General features: G+C 34.3%; 3 protein-coding genes across 4 annotated transcripts in view; 2 read left to right on the top strand and 1 right to left on the bottom strand.

The window, feature by feature from the left end:
• The window catches only part of LOC126844933 (uncharacterized), a 62769-nt gene extending 45632 nt beyond the window's left edge, over nt 1–17137 (top strand). Inside the window, exons 6-11 of one of the 2 annotated variants that reach the window (XM_050583451.1) lie at nt 2520–2738; nt 3834–4172; nt 4244–4660; nt 7428–8212; nt 13937–14087; nt 14984–17136. In XM_050583451.1, coding sequence (XP_050439408.1) covers nt 2520–2738; nt 3834–4172; nt 4244–4660; nt 7428–8212; nt 13937–14087; nt 14984–15856 — 2784 coding nt within the window. In that variant the 3' untranslated portion in view covers nt 15857–17136. Of the gene's footprint in view, nt 1–2519; nt 2739–3833; nt 4173–4243; nt 4661–7427; nt 8213–13936; nt 14088–14983 lie in introns of both variants that reach the window. The other variant, XM_050583442.1, reaches the window with a different exon arrangement.
• A 264-nt stretch (nt 17138–17401) lies between these two features.
• Nucleotides 17402–19490, bottom strand: LOC126844968 (probable cardiolipin synthase (CMP-forming)). Its single transcript, XM_050583507.1, has 2 exons — nt 19223–19490; nt 17402–18502 (listed from the first exon to the last, which is right to left on the bottom strand). The coding sequence occupies exon 2, from the start codon at nt 18473–18475 to the stop codon at nt 17555–17557; it is 921 nt and encodes a 306-aa protein (XP_050439464.1). The 5' UTR covers nt 18476–18502; nt 19223–19490; the 3' UTR covers nt 17402–17554.
• Nucleotides 19491–19818: 328 nt separating this feature from the next.
• LOC126844996 (DNA replication complex GINS protein PSF2) lies at nt 19819–22224 on the top strand. Its single transcript, XM_050583570.1, has 4 exons — nt 19819–20221; nt 20290–20398; nt 21309–21470; nt 21551–22224. Exons 1-4 carry the CDS (start codon nt 19971–19973, stop codon nt 21635–21637), a joined length of 609 nt encoding a protein of 202 aa, XP_050439527.1. The 5' UTR covers nt 19819–19970; the 3' UTR covers nt 21638–22224.
• The last annotated feature ends 697 nt before the right edge of the window (nt 22225–22921 follow it).

Genomic DNA, 22921 nt, shown 5'->3' on the forward strand with positions numbered 1-22921 from the left:
TCCGAGATCAGTCAGTGTGCTATCACGGCCGTAATAAGTACTTTGGTAATACTTACATGTTATGCTTTATTCCAGTATACACATAATGTAGATCGAGCATAGATTTTCACCAATATCTCGCGGGCGATTGGTAGTATAAATTCACAACAGTCGTATAATTAAAACAGATACAATACCATAATTGAAACCGCCTTTTGTGTGTCTATACACGGTCACGTATAATTTTATGTCATTCGCGTGTGGCCATAACAATATGGTGCGGGAGCCGGGAGACATTCGATAATGAGTCTGTGTAGAAAGCAATTTTATTCGGCATGAGCTGCAAAGATTGCAGTTGATATAGTTTGATACCTACTACATATTTGTAGACCGTTCTAATATTATTTTTTTCTAACTTCCATTTATGAAACCATAAGGTCTCTGGGTACAGATTACAAACAAGGCGGTAGCGTATAATTGTATATAATATTGTATTGTAATATTGTAATATTGGAACTGAAACACTACCGCGGCCTTTGTTACTATAATTAGTTTTGCAGTCAGATCGAGGAACGACCGGGGAGACACGGAATTACTCTAGTTGTTTGGAAAATGACTTAGCCGGAAAAACGAATTTAATGGGTCTTTGGAATCAGTATTTTCCGAAAAAACCAATCACAATACAAATGGCACCTTAACGGTATACTTTACAGAGTCGGTCGCCTACATTGTCACCAACTTGTGTGTGTGTTTGGGACGCCTATCGTCACTACGGGAAACATGTATTAAACACAAACATTTGCATATTATAAAAAACCCTAAAACTTAATAAATGAAGGATCGGTCCAAATAACGCGCTGGGAACCAACCCGTAATTGTTACAGTATCAAAGAAAAACCAAACTTTTATCAATGGGTTTCATAGCTTAATAATTATTCTGCAAACAAAAAGAAAAACTTAAAAGTGATCAATAGCACGTTATTTGGACCGAACCTAACAGAATATATTTCGAAGCTGGTTTGGAAAATGTAAGAAAGACTGCGGATGAAGTTCAGAAGAGATGTATGAAAAGAAGCATTTTAGAAAGTTCAATAGTTTAGAGGCTACGTTATAACGTTGAAGAGATGAAGAAGAACAGTCTAGTGTAGGTGTATGGCAATTCGCGCTTAGTTGGTGTGAAAAGTATACAAAAGGCGATGTCATTCAAAGATAATTTGTGTAAGCAAAGCAACGTTTGTCCAAAATGAAGATGAAAAATTGGAATTTTACACGAATACCCCCTAAAGCTGTAAATATTCTAAATACAAAAACCACGTTAGCGTTATTGTTTCTTTTCTATATTTTACTAAATAAGTTAGTGTCTACACTTCGGCTTTAACGATTATCGGTTCCTTTGGGCATAAACAACATTGTAGTTTGTTTTAAACAAATTAGTTTGTATTATGTCGGCTTAAAAACTTCATATTAGAAGTCGCTCCGGTCCGGTAAAGGTCAAATCGCGTGGTGAAAGTGCCGTTTGGGCACTTTTTTGGGCCGGACCACTCAGATCAATGAACCGCGAATACATGGACGGATCTATAAAACGATCACTGTCGTCACAATGGCAAATTATTCGCGCACCCGTCGAGTTTGCGGATTGTTCGACGTGAATGTTAGGTACCCCCCACCGGTGTCGGTCCCGAAGAATTTTAATTGAATGACAACATCAAACACTCGACCGATCAACGCGCGACTATAAGTACTAGGAATAAAAGATTTTTAAAAGAAATCACAATAACAACATAACCCCGGCCATACATTTGAGTAGTAGTGCAGTAAGATTGCGTTGTCTGCGGTATTAATCCAAGACCCGCCATCCCCCGAGCTAGTTAAACACAGCTACACGGAGATATCATATCATTATACTTATACTATACTGTATGAGCATCATTAGCCCTGCGCCGGCAGCTAGCGTTGTGTTGATTAATCAATACCCAAGGTAAGGGCTCCCCAGTCCGAATCCGATCGTTTTCATATTGGATATAATATTATAATGACGATATGTGTAATATATATATCTACACCTATATGTTTATTTGAGGTACCTAACAATGCGCGCATACTTAGGTTAGGTGGTGATATTCTAATATAAAAGTTATTGTTCACGCTGCGCGTCCTTCGGTGCAGCACGTGATAGTGACCTTGTAAGTCGTTAAGCAACGACCATGCACCCGAGTCGTAAATGAACAGTTAACGAGAACGGTTCGGTTAGGTTATTGTCGTGTCGTGTTGTAAGACACGGGCACGCATCATTATATCGTGCGTATCCCAATCACCGGAATCGAAGTTGCCGCCGTCCATTGTGTCCATTTCTATATCTTAGATATTTCAGTATTTAAAAGCCGATCACTTGTCGAATGTATTATCTCTCGGGTTTCGCTTTCACTTTTACCAGAAACAAAAAAATACCATGACATAATCCTGCGGTAAACAGCTCTATCCAGTGTAGACCAGAAAAAAAATCGCTGTGTTAATGCGCTGTAAATTTTTTGTCGTTGCAGGCGTACCAGGAAGCCGTGCAGAGTAAGAAAGACATTCGACAGGCACTCGAAGAATCCAACCACAAATTGGTACACGTGAACAGTACCGGGCCCCGTGTGACGCATCAAAGCAGCAAAAACAAAAAGGTCACGGACACCGAAGACACGAGGCACACGAGGGAGGTGCAAAAAGACGGTAAAATTGTCACGGAAACGTCGAAAACTACCGAACACGAAGAGGTAAGCACATGATTCACGTGTATTCGGTTAGCAAGTAAGGGCAAAATTTGTTCCTTGAATGTCATTCGTTTACTACAGAGGAATAGAACATAACTGTTGTTTTTAGCCGATAAAATAAGTGAATGCGGGTTTAACAAATTGTATTAGGTATACTCTTAAAAATATTCCATATTTTTTAATAATATTCTCAAATATTAGTTATATTGGTAATTTTTAAGTCGGTAATAATAACACTCTCTATCAAGGCCGCCCTTGGGATTTTGGAGGCTCAGTGTTAATTGTAAGCAATACAAAGACAAGTGATAAAAAAAAAAAAAAAAAAAGCTGACGAGTGATTGGATTTGCATTGATTTTTAAAAGGAATGCTCTAAATAGTAAAAACTGCTTAGTTTGTATCACGATTTACCGTACGATTTTACGGATATGTTTACACCGCTAGAGCCAGAGGCAAGTTGATCCTAAGAGAGCCAGCTAAAATCATTAGTCTCTGAGGCTGAATCGTATATGGGTTTCCTTAAGTCGTACGGCTTATGAAATCCGTAAGCAGCGGAAATTGGCAATAAATATACAAGTTTTTTTAAAAAGGCCTTTTAAAATCACAATTCCGTAACGAAGCTAAAAATATTAACTACGATTTCCACAGATAGCTACATTGTAATATAAATTAGTGTCACCTAAATAAAGAACTGTATTTCTAAAGCTGGTTGAATTTTACAATTGATATCACCCTTACCGTTATTGCTAAATGTATATTTTAACGTACAATTTTTTTTTTACTACCTTTCTTTTCATTTATTGGCGTTGTTGCGTCCTTTCACTATACTTGGCACTTGTTTCAGTATAGTTTCAATTTGCATTCCATACTAGTTGTATTGCTCGGTTCTCATTAAACACATTTTTAATATTCCACTCGTTTACATGTGCGACACACTAAATGAGCTTCAGTCGTATTAGTACGTGTAACGTTCTACGACAAACAGTGCTCTCTGCGTAAAACACTACCATAGCATTTAGTTCACAGTTTTTGACTCTTTTTTAATTATTTTATTGATAATTTCTCGCGCTTAATAATTGAAAAAACATTCGTTGCCTCAGGTGAACGGCGTTGACGAACCGGACAGCGTGCCATTACCCACGTCGGCGCTACAGGATTCGGTTCGCGAGAGTTCGCATCGTTACGTCAAGACCAAGGACCAGGATCTTATCGAATACTTGGCCGACGGCGAGAAGATCGGTGAGAAAATGCGGTACGAAGCGATCAACGAGGAAGGGGGCAGGTCGGGCGACGTGGACCAACAGTTGATGTTAAACGATACCTCGGGCTGGGAGAGCCTGTCTGAAAGGATTCGCAGGATGCGCGACAGGCAGCAACAGCAGCCGGCGGTGGCCGGCAAGACGTTGGCGGACTTCGACGAAGAGGAACGTACCCGAAAGGTAAGTACACAAAGTTTGACACACCGTGTGCTAGTCACTTTATGATGGTATTTATGTATGATTTCCTACAGGTGGAAACGGCCAAATGGCTCGAACACCATTTCGGCAGTGAGTCGACCAGGTCGTCGACCGGCAACCTCTCCGAAGAAGAGGAAGACGACCGGGCGCAGAGGACCACGTCCAACAGTTTCATAAACGTCACCATGAAGTCAACGGACGCGCCGCCGGTCAACGGTTACTTCAAAGGCGTATCCGAGTGGAAGGCTAAGGACCCGGCGCCGGTCGTGCGGCCCGCCAGGAGGAAAAAGGAACAAAGGGCCGCTGAAGTCAACGAGAGCGCGGTCAACGAGCTGGAATCGTTGCCGTTGTTCAACACCGTCCAGAAAAGAGTTCAGGGTTACGAAATGTCCAAAGAAAAGCTGTCGGCCCGCAACTCGTCGTCTAACGGATACAGTCAGTCGCACCACCACAACGGCGGATACGTTCAGGTGAGACGTTAAATCTAATCAGAAATTATCATCGACGCATTACGGCCGCGGGGTTGCCGCTGATATGGCTTAGGATTTAAATGTGATTACCGCATTGGTGTGTGTTGATTCTTGAGCTCCCTCCCCGGTAAGCTACTACAACGCATAGGTTGCCACAACGCGCAATTAAGGCGCAATACTTAGCGGTCTAACCGAAGTCAGAGGGGAGATCAATTGTCCTTATCCTGAGAACGAATAGTTTGTTCTTCGAGTAGCTCTCTTTTATTTTCCTCGTTCTATCCAAACCGAAAGATGTCCGTGTATAATTACTAATAAACGTACACGATATTATTATATTCGACCGGGCCGAGGTTATTGTGTACGTGACGCGACACCACGCTTTTACCGAAATATGAAAGTATTCGAACCGATATCGGTACAAAATATTACTACAACAACAATAATAATAATTATGTTGTATTATTAATATTTTAATAACAGGCCAACAGAAGCGAAACGGTAATGATATGGAATTCGCATCGCGAGCCACGCGGTACACGAATCTCGATTCTAGGATAGAATTTATTTGAATCAAACAAATGCGATATGCCTACCGAAAAAGGTATAAAACGCAAATGTAAAGAGAAAGTAGATGTGTTCAGGTATGTTGGGGCGGACGCCTATTGGTCAGGATAAATTACACAGTATTCAGTGTATATTCATACGGATCGAGAAAATTACAACACGCAAGGGCGCAGTTAATAATAAAAACATGAGCTGGTAGTAGGTATTAACAAAGTGTAAACAGTAGTTGGTTGGAATTTTAATATGGACTACAAGAGGGGGGAAATTAAATATTCTAATAAAAAATACTACCACGTAGAACATGTTCAATAGCCCACACCGATGAATTCTAATGACAAAATACCTGGACGACTGGAAGGGAAAATTGTAACCTTTTTTTTAGAGCAAACGAATCGGGTAGGTAAATGCATAAGTAGTGTATACATTTTTTTTCTATAATAACAACTAAAATGTTTTAATACTTATTCCTTACTAGAGGATTTGGATAGTCTTATGTTATTTACATTTGTTCACGTTATCCCTTATGATTCTATAGTGGTTTTTTTTAATATCTAATAAAAATGTTATTTTGTTAAATGAGATTTGAGTCACACAAATCAGGATCATCAGTAGACGGTAACATAATAATAGCCGTCTGTTTGAAATATTTCTGGAATTTCTACTGTAATTTGATTCTGGATACACCACGGTAATATGCGTGAAGGTTCTATGTGTCGCTTACATAAGCTATATAACACAAAATAGGGACTACTGTCGTTTGGTTAGGTTTTAGAACAATTTATGTTTGTTTTATTTTTATCCATACCAATAACACACGCGGTATAATTAATTAATGTACAGAATATACAGTTTTGTTACTAATGTAAATTTGTTCATTGCTGTAGTAAACAATTATAGTATACTAACAGTGGTCATATAGTAATCATACTTTCTATTTTAAAAATGGCATGAACCTATAATGTTAAAAATGTATCAAACATTATTTTACTTTAACAAATTTGTGACATAAAAGTACTTATATTATTGAATATATTATCATACTGTTCATATACTAATATTTTGCAATTTTATAAAAAGAAATTAATTATTTTCAATGAAAAACCTTTTGAATATCACTATCATCATCATCGTGTAACTCAGGCCTTGGACCTCCAACGTTGCCATCATGATATAGTTTCTTAGCGCACTCGCTTTCGGTACGAGTCGTCAGTCCGTCGCCGTTGAATTGAATATCACTATATACTGTAATTTATATATTTAACAGTTGTTATACAGCTATGTTTTAACTTTAAATCATTTTCACTTGTATAATATTTAAACTAATTTATTCAATTTTAAAAAATGTAATCACTATAATTTTAGGAAATGGTGTAATTCGATCTCAATTTATTCCTGTCAAGTAAAACTTGTATGTAATCACATAATGTATTCTAAGCGTAAAGCTTATGTCTAATCAATCATCCTAATAATGTCAACACTCCACAAGTATTCCGTAGTCAGACCGTAGGTGTTCCACGTATTAATTACTAGTTATAATTGCATAAATGTTTTGTAACAATGTTCTTATAATTTGTAATATTACTCTACTACTAAAATATACTCTTGTTTTTATTATTTTTTTTATGTACCAATAGGTATACTTACTGTAATCAGTTGTAACGCATAAGTAGGTAGGTGTTGAACTTTCAGTAGAATAAAACTACAAAATACACTTCCTCCATAAGAATAGATAATGTAGAAACTGTATAATGGCATAATATTGACATTGAAGGTTACGCTATAGAACAAAATACAAGTGGGCATCGTCACATATTTAAAGAAAATAATTGCGTCTGACTAAAATGGCAAAATATATTTACGCAACATCTTCATCGTGTTCACTGTTGTCTGTTACAAACAATAAGTTCTAATACCTATGCGTACGTTTTCTCAGAACGACAATCTAATAAATTATACATGTAATACAGTTACACGATAAAAAAAAAAGTAACCTATTTTGTTAAGCTATTTATTAACAAACTTGCATAGCTGCCATGCAAGCTTAGATGTAATAAATTAGAGTTATTGTTATATAAATTCTGATGGAAATCTAGGAACAATGGTAGAAAATATTTATTTTAATTCAAAGGAATCCTCAGGGGGGTGCAAGGGTACTTTCTTACAATATCGATGTCAACGTTGAATTTTTTTTTTTTGTTCGCAGACGGACCGGTCATCAGAGAGACGTTCCAAGACGCCCGAATCACCGGACGCGTACAGATCGTGGGACAGGCGGCGACGGTCGTCGGACAAGATCGTTGCACCGGAACCGCAACCGGATTACTCGCCGGAACCGGAACGTCGGGCCAGCAACGGTTCGGCGGGACGGGCCAAAAAAGTGTACCAGAAGACTAGATTCGCCACCGAGGCCGGACCACCGGCTTCTGGACAACAGCGGCTGGCGCAACAGCCGGGAAAGCAAGACCGGAAAAAGTCGTTCGGTGAGTCGTTTCGGAGGCTGGTGAGCAAGTTCACGGGCAACAAGGACGCCGCCGACCGGAAGAAAAACCGCAAAAAAACGGTGGCTTTGGCGGCGGGAGAACCGGTGCCGAGTAATGGCGGAGAGTACGGTTACAGCGACGGCTACAGCGACGACGACCACCACGACGACGCCTACAGGAGTTACGACGACGGACGCGCTTCGGCCGACCGCCACCAGCGGTTGTTCGGCAGCACGCAAACGCTGGACCGACACCGCAACGGACGGACCGCAGCGAACAAACGCGACGTTAGTTGCGAACCGTCACCGTCACGCGCAATGAACGGCATCACCAGCAACGGCAACGGAGTCCAGCGTTACTACTTGGGCGAGGATCCGTTTGGCGGAAGTATCTACGGTCGCGAGAAGGAATACGACGGCGTGACCACGTACAAGCGAAAACACCAGAAGAAGTCCAACGGCGTCCCCAACGGTCACGAACAGTCTAGATCCACTTACTACGTTCAAAGGTAACGACAAATCGCTTTTAATTATTATCCTTCACCCGTAGTTTTGTTACCGCTATTAATAACATTAACAATGACACGCGACAGTTAATTTGTTTTCGTAAATTTTACTTTTTCTCTAACAATTTTTTTTATTATAATTTTTTTTTAAATAGAAGTTTTACGGCAAATCGTTTGTCACGATTTTAATGCTAATTTCCAAACAATGTATTTATTTATTATTTTTCTTATTTCCCTGACGCTCACTCGTATCGTTGTTTTTAATAAACTGCTAACAACTTTATATTAATTTATTATACTATAAAAAAAATAACTACTACGCCTGATACTACTGGATACTATTTGCTCAAACATTCGTGAAACTATAGAGGCTGTAGATAAATTTAATAAATTAATTTTAATTCACTTTTATATAAATATATTTAGCTAATATAATGTTTATAGTTATAATTGAAAAGTACGTTAATCAATTGTTGTATTAAAAATATTGTATTTAAAAAAAACATTATAAGCATTATAACATTATAAGCTATACTATTATGTTATTGTTTAATTATTGAAAAATACATTTTATTGTTGTTATGTTCGTTTTGAAATATTATTTTAGCGCTTAAAATTACCTACTATATTTTATTTTACCAAAAAAATAACAATATTTGAATGTCAATATTTTTAACACAATTTATAATCGTGAGTCGACCATAAAATATTTAAATGTATAGGTAGGTTTTTGTCGCTGCACGCAAACACTGCTTGCTCATGCATTAACGAGTTAGTTCAAAGCTGCAATAACATAAAGAATTTCTTATTTTTTAAATAATGACTATTAAAATGTATTACATTAAATTTTGTAGCAAATAAATTAAAAAAACTATTAAAAACGTATTAGTATTAATCATTTCCAAGTTGTCGCAGTTTTGAACAAAAGCACACAATATTTATTGTTATAACTTCTAACGATTGCTTTAGGTTCGTAACACAATAAGATTGTATTAAAACTTGTTATCATATTTTATTTATCACGCTATAATTCTTAAACACACTAATACCTATGCTTTCTGTTAAGTGTAACACATTTTAGTTAAACAATGTTTAGGTTTCCCGCACCCAATTTTCCCTTGTAATCTAAAAACAAAAGAAAAAAATTGAAATTAAAAACGTATAATATATTACTTATTCAAAATTGATTCGCTGGGTGTTGGCATAATTTGAATGGTTACCAACAAATTTCGGTTTTCTATTTAAATAACATTTTAATAATTCTATGTTCTAAGGATTATAATTTTTTAATTATATTATGAAGCAAGCCTGGGCGAGGTAAATAAAATCGTGTTGATTAAATCTTAAACTAGATATTAATTTACTTAAATTGCGTCAAAATCGAAAGTACATTGTTGTATTTCCCGATATCGACAATTGAATATTGCTTAGTCGAGGCAAACATTTAAACACTATTTTTGTGACAAGTTGAAAATATTACTCTTTGGTAGTACATTGTAAGCAGCGTACAGTTGCCACGAGTGAAAAAGAAACGTTAAGCACAACTAGATTAACCTATACGTTGCCATACCGTGTAACTCATCAACTATTAAGTATCCATTGTTAATCGTTTTGTTATTTATTTAATCGCAGAGCAGAGCAGCGAAGGCTATTGGATCGAGACACAATATCGCGTTAGATATTGTAAGATATTAGCATTCTATGGGAGACACTCCTGTCGGTAACGCCAACGCTGAATAGGTACATAATATCTTAATCGTACAAGACGCGCTGTATGTTATTTATGCGTTCCGATCAGTGCTTTTTCATTTTTGTGCACGGGCGAAAATATATTGATAAACGCGTGCAAATCCGTCAGTGCCGTGTGCTGACGCCTTAAAATGGTCGTGAAACTCGAAGTGGAGAGGAAAGGAGGGGAGGAGGGGGGAAAGAAATAGTAAATAATTTAATATAATGAAAAATTTCGCACAAGGTGTGCCGGTGATCGTTCGGCGTGTTGCCATCGAAGCGTTTATAATTAATTAGGTACAAGCAGTATCACTTTTTTTTTTTTTGCGTGTGCGAACGAAAGCGGAGTCCCCTCGGGCCCAAGGAGGGGTGCTCGGTCCATATGTGTAGGCGGACAACAAAGTTTCACTTGTGCAAACGTCTAGCCATGAAAGTTTGTTTAGGGTTATGCCCCGATGACGTAACAAACATTTTATCTTTTCCTTAAAAACTCTCAAAGGTATGTGTTAGAATTGTTTGTTAAAATAAAGTACTTGGCAATATGTACTTTTGTATTTCAATGTTAGAGACCGCCAACTTTTATCCAACAATAAGGGTCTAAGAGACTTGCGAGCAACGGCATTAATGTTGTACTTGATATTCTAAAATTTAAATATATTTCAACCTAAATAGTTTCAGTATTATGTCACAAATAAAAAGAACATAAACAAGTGACACAAACAAGTTGTTGAGATTCCACAACGGACATTTATTATAGAAATATTTAATGTTACATACTGAATGAAATGTAACAGTTAAATCATATGTACGAATATAATTTCTCCTAGTACGGTTAGGACTTGGTTATTATAAATTTGATGGTTAATTTGATGATGAATTCAAAACGCATTTTTAATTTATGTAACATTTAGAACGTTTGACCGATTTACCGTTTAGGTTATGCATGCATAACCTAAACTGTAGTCAGTGACTTTCAGTGGCGAATGTATAAAGCGACCGCTATAATAGCTGTTCACTTATCTGCTAGGCAAAATAGGATAAACAAATGCATTAAATTAACGAGTATTTACCAAGACATACATAGGTACTCATTTTAATTACCGTGTACTGACATATAAATGAGTCGGAAGTATATAAGCAATAGCCTGTATGTTAAATCCGTGATTTTTGAGATGAAGTACCGAATTTGTTAACTTCAGATTGACCCTAGCTACAATAACTTTAGCCGCCTCGCCTTTTTTTATTAGATTTTCCCTCTACCCGAATACCTGAATAATTTTACTCTTATAAACTGTACATTTTCTAGAAATTCAACCATGCAAAAATCTGTATAAAATCAACAGGCACCTTTGTGATTTATGTTGCAGCAGTTAAAAGTACCAGAAAAACTTAGGTACGATTGTCTGGTATTGCACTATACTGCACTGGTATTGTACTCTGCACTATATACAAAGAACCCTTTTGATAATATGCGAGTCACACAGTAATAGGTATAGAAATAACTCCACCATACAAAAGACATATAGATTTTATATTAAATTCGTTTTACATAGAATACATACATGGCGGTTTTCGCGTTGGTAGTTATTGTAACAAGTGGGTATGTCTATAATAATATTATTATGTTTTTGCAAAACAACAACAAGTGATAGGAATGAAGAAATGGTTTATAATATTATTATCCGTTTGTCCAATTACAGATTTTCCGTGTCAGCGGTTCTCAAGGTAACAATAATTTTCTGCAGATTCTTCAACTGTGTAAACAAAGTAAAATGTAATAACACGTTAGATATGTACCTCAAGGAGGTCACTATAATACTTCGGTTCGGATAGCTAAAATATAATATGCGTATAACATGACGGTTAAGATATAATAACAGTAATTATTAATATAATTATTAGCTGATTAATTCGGATAGATTATTATATTGAATTATTTTCGGAGAAATATATAATAATCATATTATTATTTATTGATGTTGGTTTTTCGGTGGAAATCGTTCTTTTTGTAAGGAATCAAAAAGTTTGACGTATGTAAGTCCTATTTCACACCCGATTGTCATCGTGTCACGTTGGCAATTTTTCTCATCGATAAAGACACTAAAACTGATTGTCGATTGGTCAATGTTACCCAATAATATAAAACTAAATTAACATATTACTATGAATAATGATTCCGTGTTTCGTGTGCAAAAATCTGGATGATGTAATTTTTAAATCACTAAGATCTAAATACTGAAAAAAAATCTTATTGCATGTACGATTTTGCTAATTATTATTGGTTTACTATCAATTTTGTCACTTAAAGGTTCACTCGAGCTTAAATGTTATTATAAATCGTTAATTCAAACTATTAGCAACTTAATCCTTTTGAAATGCACTCATTTTTCCTAACAAAATGAAAATTTGGAATTTCTCACACAAGAAGATTTTCACGTCTAATGGTTAACTTTTCACTCAAAAATAGTTTTTAAATAATATTCGTCTGCTCTAACTCTTAATATGGTTTTCTGTAAGGTCACACTGCGTCCTCTCGAGAAGCTAAAGCTAATTGTTGGTATAATATTATCCTTCAAGACGGCCAGCCTATTTTTTTTGTTTCATTTATTTTCCATTAATATTTTGTGTAAGGAGCTAGTTTTGAAACGCGTGAGTACGACACATATATTAGTCGTATTCCCGGCTTGGGCCTTATCCGTATTCGGTGTTCAAGGTCATATCGCATGTTATATATATATATATATATATCTTATTGTTATTACCTACAGGTGTATTCTCATTTGCATACATACACCAATTATGTGTTCGAAGGGGAGTGCTCTGGTCATCGGGGGGGAGTAGGGGAAGGGGGGTTCGCAATTAATTCATATCCACGTGGGCCCACAGAGCCTAATTTTCTGACGACATCCTTAGCCGAGACTTAATGTTTTGCATCGCAGAAATACGTACTCCAACGCGAAAACGCCAAATCCGGCAATATCCGACTTACTGTTTTTATTTTTTCTGTATCATAAAAAAACGTCAGAAAACGCGTAGAAGAAAAATAACAATCCTCGCTGGCTAGACGTAGGCGCGATATGAAAAGATTGTAAATAACGTACTATAAATCAATTTATAATAATATATCAATTTTACAATAATTTGTTCTTGCCTATTGGCGGGGTAGTTACGTTAAGAATTTAAGGGTATTTTATTTAGAATAGATGTTTACAATAACTTTAAAAAAAAAAACAAGTAAATTTTTTCCTTGTTCAAAAAAATGCCAAAAAAATTTTATCAACTCTGGTTATAGTCTATATTATTTTTAATGGGTAAAAAATAGAACCTCATTTTTAAGCTAGACCCGTGTCTTATAGATCTTTGTCCCAAGTAGACTCTTTACAGGATATTCAACAAATTTAGAAATTTCACCCGTTTGCATAATATAGAAACCGGTTTCCAAACTAATGGGACACCCGACAAATGTGAACATGCAACTATGTAGGTGCATTATCCGTTGCAAAGACCGAAAGACCCTTATTATAATAATATTATACTGCAGAAATGTGTATTAAAGTCACGCCGTCAAGATGCGATACCTGTAAGAGTGCACTGTATACTTATTATGTGTGTGTGATAATAATCGGGTTGCTTCGACGATTGGTGGTTTTGTTGAAAAATCGTGCCGTTCTCGGTTCACATAAACATAGTGTATATGTGCTTACACATTTAGGCCAAGACTGCGAGGTCCGTCTTTTACACGAGAAAAACTGTTTGACCTAACCGTCACTTCGTGATAGTTAGGTACTTTATGGGTTCCTCTGCTTTGAGCGGTCAGAAGTGACATAATAAGTGCACACCGTTCGATGGAAGTCCCGTAATAACCGATAGCGATCGCTAAAGGGTGCGAAGTCATCAACAGATTATCTCGGTCAATAATATTTTGCACGCTATTGATTTGATACAAACCGGTATTGTGTATGATTTATTGTAACTCTTAATTATTGTTGTCGTTCACAGGACCATACCGGTGAACACGTCCAGCACTACTTTGGGCAGATTAAGCAAGTCTACAGGACGCCTATTGTCCGACGATTACAGTACCGGCACGACAGATAGATCGCAAACGTTGCCCAGGAAGCTTCGGACCGAGAGTAAAATAAAGAAACAAGTAAGAAATAAACACATCTAACGTTTTAACCAGCATCGAGTTCTTGAGAGTTATTAGTTAGGTCTAGTGTTATACATTTATAAAATACTACAATGTTTGGCTTATTATCCGTACAAGTGGACTAAGCTTAAATTCTGGATATTACAAACATTTACACATTTCATAATATACATGCTTGATGCTTATATACATTACATTAATATTAAAACGCCGCATCATTATGTTATTTACGATACCATAGTCCATACCCATACTACACCTATAATGTTATTAAAAATAAAAAATAGCTACGGGAGAAGTTATTTAAAACCCAAAGAGGAACGTCGTTTGTTGAAACTATAGGTATTGACAGCGATGACGAAGCTAATTTATTTTTCCATTTACCCAACGTCAAATACTTATATAAATAAATTTACTGAAATAAAACAAATCGTTTTTAGTACTACCGTAAAATAACCAAAAAAAGTATATAAATGTAAGTTAGATGTATGAGTATGTGAAATTGAGTAAGCGTATCCTCAAACAATAAGTAGTATTTGCAGTTTGCGTATAATTAATATTATAAAAATGCAGGGTACTGCTAAGTGCTAGTACTGTCGTGAGTAGTCTGTATACATGTGTAGAAATGGCGTTACGAATCAAATAAAAACAAAGTACAGTAGGGTAAACCGCCTTTGTAATTAATGTACTCATTTTTGAAAATGTCTAGTTATCTGGTGTACAAAATGTTTGATAGATAGTGCTTTACTCTCTGACAAAATATTGGCCTAACCCACAGGTTAGGGTTCCTTCAGACATTTATGAATCAAAATGAAGCTAAAAAAAGTGTGAAATGAGTTTTGTTAGACAATTATAATTTATAATTCAGTGATACAAATGTTTTGATTTTTTCGCAGGTGTATAATTCGTCCCGCGAGAACGACTACAACGGGTTGAACCGTCCTTCGGCTACGAACACGGGTGGCAGCATGATCAACGTATCGTTTGCAAACGGACCGGCCAAGCCTTTGCGGACATTCTCCAAGCCGTCACTGTTGCGCAGCCAAAGCTTCAACGTGCAACCCGCTGACCCGGGACAGTTCTCGCGCCGTTCGGTGAGCACGCTACACCGACTGGAGGAGTCACCCCCGCCGTTGAAAAGTCCGAACATCGTGAGTAGCATCAGCCGGAGCACCAAGGATCTGCAGTCGGTGGGAGTGGACGACGGGTACCGGTCATTGTCGGGCAGCTGGGCGAGTCCGGGCGAGCTGAGCAACGGCGGTGGGTCATACAGGCCGCGCGGAGATGATCCCAAGAAGAAGATATTCATGAAGGGTCTGATGGATCACGCGCCGGAGCTGTACAAGACACTGAACAACCAAGACGATCGAGCTCAGCAACGGTACTCGCCAGCCAGAACAGTGGACCGCCCGTACTCGAGCAGCGGCCATTCGTCGTCGCCGATTACCGTCAGCCACCGCAGCAGCAACGGCGGCGAGGTGACCAACCGGAGCGTGACGCGCCGCGGCAGCAAGGACGACTACTCGGAGACGGTGAGGATCACGTCCAAGTCGGACGACCCGTACCGGCCGAGCGTCACCAACACGGTGCAGAACTTTAGCAAGAAGACGGTGCCTCGCGACGGCCGCGTGGAGACCATCGAGTCTAGCGAAACGAAAACGGTGACCAAGAGCCGGTACAACGGCGGAGACCCGGTGGCCGGCAAAATCAACGGGTTCAGCAACAACAACGGCGGCGTGGTGATTGAAGTCAGAAACGGCAGGAACTGATCCACTAATGCGACTTTAATATTCATTCATAATAATTACTCGCAGATCATAATCAGTAAACACGCTGTATCTCGCAAGCCATTGCGATCGCTCATCGCAACTATTGGTAAACCGCCGCAATGATGTTGTTGACTATCCTTATTTGTTTTGTTGTTATTACTGTAATATTATAATAATAAGTCATTACTTACAAACCATATTAATCCATAACGAACGGTTTTTCGAAATGATCATTTGGCGTACCTATTTAGAATCGTATATTAGACGGCAGACAAGTATAATAATTTATAATATTATAGTGCGGGCAACGAATCCTGCAGAATAATAATTATAATTTAAAATTTATCTATAGCGCGTGTTTCTAATTATATCAAGTTTGATTAACCTAATATAAAGAGATAAGTGATAACTACAGTACATATTGTTATTTGTAACACTTTATATTGTTATTTCAAATATTGTATGTCTATACGTACGTTTACTAATAAGTTAAAAAAAGTTATAAACTGTTCGACTAATTAATTTTTTATTAGATTTATAAGTATATTTACGGTATATTATTTTGGCTTAATGTAATTTGCCATGTAATAACTAAATCCTGTAAATAATTACCTTTATAATTTTATATTTTTTTATCGCTCAAAAAAAAAAAAATGCTTTAACGAGTTTATTATTGTTAAGTTTAAGGAACTGGTAATACGCAAGTGTAATTTCCAGTTTCCACAAGAGTGAAGAATTGGCGTTTTTAAATTTGCTTAATCATCAGCACATTTAGTGTATTAAATCGAGATCAGAAAAAAAAATATATATATTGTTTTTATAGTATTAATTTTATATACCTAATTGAGTTTTTTAATTTTTTACTTTATGGGTTATTACTTATTATCGTTTATATCTTATAATAAATAATTAATATTATGTATGTGCCATTAAATATTGACGTTGCAACATGTATAACAATTTGGGTAGTTCTTTACTCTAATTTAAGAATTAATCTGTTAAAACTATTTCATAGCAATACTGCAGTATTTATTAGTTATATGTATTCTCACACATAGGGCCTGGTTAAATTTAATTAGAGCCCGAATCTTAAATTTTATCTGGTGTAATGTACATTTCTATTTCGTTAACTCATAACAGAGATAAGGGGTCCCCTAAAATTGTGAGCACAAATTAGAAACCGTAGTAAAAATGTGGCATAGGATCACAACTATATGCATGCAAGTACATTTTTAGAAGATATCTTGTGAAACTTTATACACCATAATTTTATTATGTGTAAACAATGTTATTAGTACATAGTAAGTATCCTTTTTAAGTTATTAAAGGTTAACTTTTTTTTAAACAACCTAAATGTTTTAAACAATTTGAAATTTATATTAATGAAATACCTATAAAATGTATAATTTGGGAATTAAGTAATTTGTATAATTTTTTAAACACATAATTATAAAGATAGAATAATTTATTTAACTTCTTTTTAAACAAACATAAAAACTAAATCTTAAAAATATTTATTGAACTATATAGGTATACATAAAATATTACGCATACAAATTAATGAATTGAAATGACACATAAAATCTAAATGTATTTTGAGTGTTATTATGTAATCAATAAAACTTATCATTTTTGTACTATAATAAATACTATTTATAAGAAACATAATAATAGGTACATACAAAAGTTGACAAACTATCATCTGTATTTATTGTATATTTTGTAAGTATTTTTTCTATGAATTATATAACTAATTGCAGATGAAATGGTAGTAGCAGTCGTCAGCCACCATAATGCTTTTAGTGTTGGATGATCGACAAAATCAAACACTGGAGCAGCGAGAGTAGCACATACCATAAGTAACTGAACTGTAGTATTGACTTTACTAATGAATGTTGGTGCTAACTGAACATTTGAATTTGTGACATCAAAAAATTTGTAGAACGTTATAGGCTTTGGTATGGATATATAGCGAATATGAAAAGCGGCCCCAATCAAAAATAAATCTCTCAAAATAATTAGACCAGTCAGGTGAATTGGTATTAAATCTATGTAAGTTAATGTTAGAAACATAGTGCCTACAAGTACTTTATCGGCCATTGGGTCTAAAAAGCTACCTAATTTTGATTTTTGACCTTCAAAGCTTCTAGCGATCCAACCGTCAATCCAGTCAGTTATACTAGCAATGGAGACAAAACATAGAGCATAGTCAAAATATTCATTGACAATAAGGTAACCCAAAAATGGACTTAGAGCTATCCGTGTCATACATAGCATGTTCGGTATGGTCCAGACATTTTCTTTTATGGTTTCGTGTATATTTATTTTTGTCATTTTTATATCGTCAAATATGATTTTGCTTTTGGTTTGTAATTTTTCCTTGGTTTTTTTAATAATAATTTGTTTGTCTCGAATGGCGTTTTTTAACTTATGGCGCTTAGAAAGTCGATCATCAGCAAAATAGACAGTCGTTACAATTCGTTTATTTTTGTACAGGCGTGTAGATAACAGCGGCGTGTTGGATGGATGTACTGCAGGCAAGCACATTCTGAACTCAGGAAAATACAATTTGCAATAACACTGGCTCGTTGAAAAAATGTGTCTTAGTAAATGACGCATTGTATAACTGATAACACAATCTTCCGACTGAAAAAAATTATTCAAGCAAATAATAAAATAATCTATAAAATGTTTAATGCCATGTCATAAAATTTGAAAACAAGTGCTTATAAACAAAACAAAGATTACTTGGGACCTGTTAAAAATTATGTTTAAGAACTTAAAACCAAATAAATAGCCTAAAATCTAAATTAACAAAATTAAGGTATTAAACTTAATTTGGATCTAATGTAAAATTATACATTTTTCCACATAATTATGAATTTGACGTGCAAACAGCGAGACTCATGGGATGTAATAAAAATCTGAAATCATGTTGGCGCTATTTAATTCCTATTTAGAGCTGATTGATAGGTATTCAAAGTGGAATTTCACAAAAAAACTAATATAAGAGCCACCCTAATAAATGTTTATACAGGTATATATATATATTTACAGTTCAATGCAAAGTTCATTTATAGTTATAAAGCTAATTAATCTTAAGCAAAAATTAAGAGAAAATTAGTATAACTGGTGTGAATTAATGTTCAACAATCCATTGGCAGAACGGGCAAGAGGATGATCACTTGCGGGAATTCTTAGGTTTTGGGTCACTTGAGATTTTTATACAAACTAACTGAGGAAGACTGATTTTTTAGTCATTTGTATGCTCAATTTTATAATGACCCGAGCCAATATACACTTATCCCAGCCTATTCCTGCCACAATCTGAACTAAAAAAAATTGAATACACAATGTTTTACTTACTTTAAAATTATCTTTATACAAATTCTTGAGACTGAAGTTTTTAAGGTATTGATAGAATTCTTGATATTTTTAAATAGTTGACGTCAAACTGACTTAAATTTGAAGGCTTATAAGTTCGTAAATAAATTATAATACTTAATTCTGTCTTGACTAATGTTTTTGACATCCCAATTTAGACTTCAGAGTTAAAACACAAGTAACATAATTGATAATACAGCAATAGCTAAGCCAACAACATCAGGGCAACTTTCAATATAATGATAATTTTCTGTTGCCGATGATAACGTTTTATCAATTTTTTTTTGGCGATAAGAAAGTTTACTTTGATAAATGATGTCTACAACTATTATTAAAAAAATGTACACATCTTAGTTATTACTATTGTTCGTTTAATGAACAATTATTTTTATAATTTAGGACCCGAATTATGTTTTTTTAGTTTACTTAATTTTTAGCGTAGGCCGTCTAGTACGGCTTATCAGGTCACATAATATTTTTTTGATAATAAATTATTATAAAACAGCTGAAATATTGTGGTTATATTGAATGGAAATCCCGCCATTTTCTGATATTTGATAACCATTATGATGATAACACATTTAAACGCAATGCATTATTATTTTAAGTTATAGCTTCTCAATTTAGAAAATATAAACCATGAAATCAAAACTCAGGATTTAGACGCGTTTGAATATTTCCATATAACATATAATTTATTGTTTTTTTTGTATAATATATATCGATCACGATGATGCACCCTAGTGAAATAGAATTTTTGGCCGAAAACGAAATCATACAGATTGTTCCGAATTTCAACCATGCTAGCCACGTTCATTTAATATGTGGTTCGTTCGGTCCATTTCGTGCCGGATTACCACTTAACGTACCAGTTTGGACTGCGCTGAATTTGCGGCAAAAGAAAATTTGCAGAATTCTCGCTCCCGATTGGATGAATGTTGAGAAGTTACAAGAGAAGATTGAAGAGGAAAAAACATCCAAGTATTGATATTAATATTAAAATGTTCCTGAGTTATCTATATCTTTGTTTTAATTACTTTACTTTTTAGGTTTTTTACAAAGCTACCATCTAACTATTATTTGGAAATCACTCAAATGTTGTTAACTGTTGCAAGTGAAGATATTCCAAAAGCGAATGAAATTAAAACAGCTGTTAAAGTAATTTACTTGTAGCTACTTGTACTCATAAATGTAAAGAAATTAATATTTAAAATTCTTTTGTTAAATTTATAAAGTGTACGTTAACCTCAAGCGCTCACTTATTTAAAAGTTCACCATCGCTTGCAAGGCGCAGCTAGTACTGCTTTAAAACTTTCGTTAGAACCATTTTTGGCTTATACTTTATGTTTTGTAACTGGAGAATACCTGACAGTCTTTCTAGACTAACTTGATGCTTTTTTGATGTTGCTTGTTTTTTTTCCTTTAAAATAGGCGGTGTAAATATCGCCTACAAGATCTCTCAAAGATTAAGGCACACAAACAAATATATAATGACTGTTGTTAACTAATATTTAGTTAAAATAATGTAATTATAAATTTTTTTTTTTGGTCAATATTATTACCGTCCTTAGGGGTAGACTGCTAAAGGTCTTGATTGATTGTATTATACTTGCTTGTAAAATAATTTATTAATGAATATGTAGGCCTCGCAAAACCTAAAAACGGCCTTGTGATTATTAAAAATATTGTTTCAGTTGATAATTCTCATGTTGATGTTACTCATGTTTTAAATCAAATAAAACTTGATTAATATAATTATAACCAAATAAGATAAAATAATAATGTTCGCTTAAGGTTAAATGAATCAGTAGACATTTAGTGGTTTTTCAAACATATTGTAAAGTGATGCTTATTTACATAAACCAATTAATGTATCAATTTTTGTACAACTTTTAGTGTCTAAATCTACATTGTAAAACAAATTATTTAAATCAAGTCTATACACAAATTTTAAAAATTTATTTAAACAAACTTCCATCAGTGTGTGCCTAAATCAGTTATCTTAAAATAATCAGTTAAAAAAATTAAAATAGAAAATACTAATTATGAATAATTTTTTTTTTCACAGGATTTATGGGATTTGAGAATAGCAAAACTACGATCGTCTGTTGATTTGTTTATTAAAGATGGTCGGGTACAGGCATCTCTGAATCATTTAACACCAATGGAAATTAATTCTGTAAGGCCGGTTTTCCCAGACACTTTGAATGCTTTAATGGTACTTCACGAAGTAAGAATTTTAACATCTTATTAGTTAAACTCATATTTTATATGTTACGTAAGGCTAATTTATCAATATATATTTTTTAGCAAATAAACTCAAACGATAACAGAGAAAGCAGCAGCCAATCTTCAAGAGCAACTCCTAGTACATCGTCATTGAGTTTTTCTATGTAGATATAATCTTTAACCAAATAAGTTTGCCTTCTTGTTGCGCATTAATTAAATTATAATTTTGTGTATATTTAGTTAGTAAATTCTTAAATAATTTTAAAGAAATAATAATGACAATAATTAATTTTAAAAGATTATTATTGATAAATCCGTGTACAGTTTCTTGATAAGTTTACTTTAACTGTTATTTTTAGTTCTATAATTTGTTTCAAGTACAATTATGGGTAATTTTCATATTTCATATCACATTTTTGCTATGTTCAGAAATTATATTATGTTAACAAATCTACCAAGTAAAAAAAATAATTTATTATGAAGAATTTGTATTTGTAAAGACATATTACCTTTTTTTCCTGTGGACCAATTTACTTAAGTAGCATCTGTATTAAACTGCAATTGTATGCAATTAATACATTTATGACAAAAGTTAATAAAGTCAACTCATTCACCCCCAAAATGTGCATAGTATTTAATATTAGTAATGTGTCAAAAAGTAAAAGTAGTCTTTAAGTAATTCTTTATTTTTCATTTCACAAAATAATTTTTGCTTATTTTATTATAATAATGCATTTTTAATCACTCGAAGCTTTTTAAAATATGAGCATAACTTTTTTACTTTGATGTTAAATTGCATTTTGATATGTATGACACTGTTACAGAAAGTAGATAAAATACTACTTCAAAAAACCTTATAATAATTACTGTTGTAACTAAACTAGATTGATCATATATAATGTTTGAAAAATATAATATATACGTATACAAACAACTAATAACCTTCTAGGTTTTATATGAAATGTTATAAATTCTTGAAAATAAAGATTTTTTTAATTAGCTTAATATTCATAAGATTGTCAATTAGTAAAAATCCAGAAAAAAACAATGTTTAAAAAACCATTTTCAGCTTATGGGACATCAAATACTAGCATTTTATCATCTTAGTTTATATAGGGCGCATTGTAAAAGCAATTTTTCAATAAAATTTAACAGTAAGTTTATATTTTTAAACATATATATTCTAACATAGGAACGGGTTCTATTTTGGTATTTAATTTTTTTTTACTTTATAACCCATACAGGTTCAATTTTTGTATAAAAACATTTGGATTCTTAATATATTTTTTTTAATTTATTTACAATATCTTTGAGAAAAATTGCAATTTTATAAGATTTTTATTGGATTTTACTTGTTTACAATAACATTAAAAATGTACTTCGATCAATAGGTACCTACGCCCTACATCATGCTACTAGCAAGTATTGAAAAATCTATGTCTGTTTTCAAAA

The sequence above is a fragment of the Adelges cooleyi genome, unplaced genomic scaffold (genome assembly GCF_023614345.1).
Source record: "Adelges cooleyi isolate 19-005CV unplaced genomic scaffold, UGA_ACOO_1.1 ACOO_flye_CR_arks_rails_tigmint_CR_PRNA_108, whole genome shotgun sequence".
Lineage (NCBI taxonomy): Eukaryota > Metazoa > Arthropoda > Insecta > Hemiptera > Adelgidae > Adelges > Adelges cooleyi.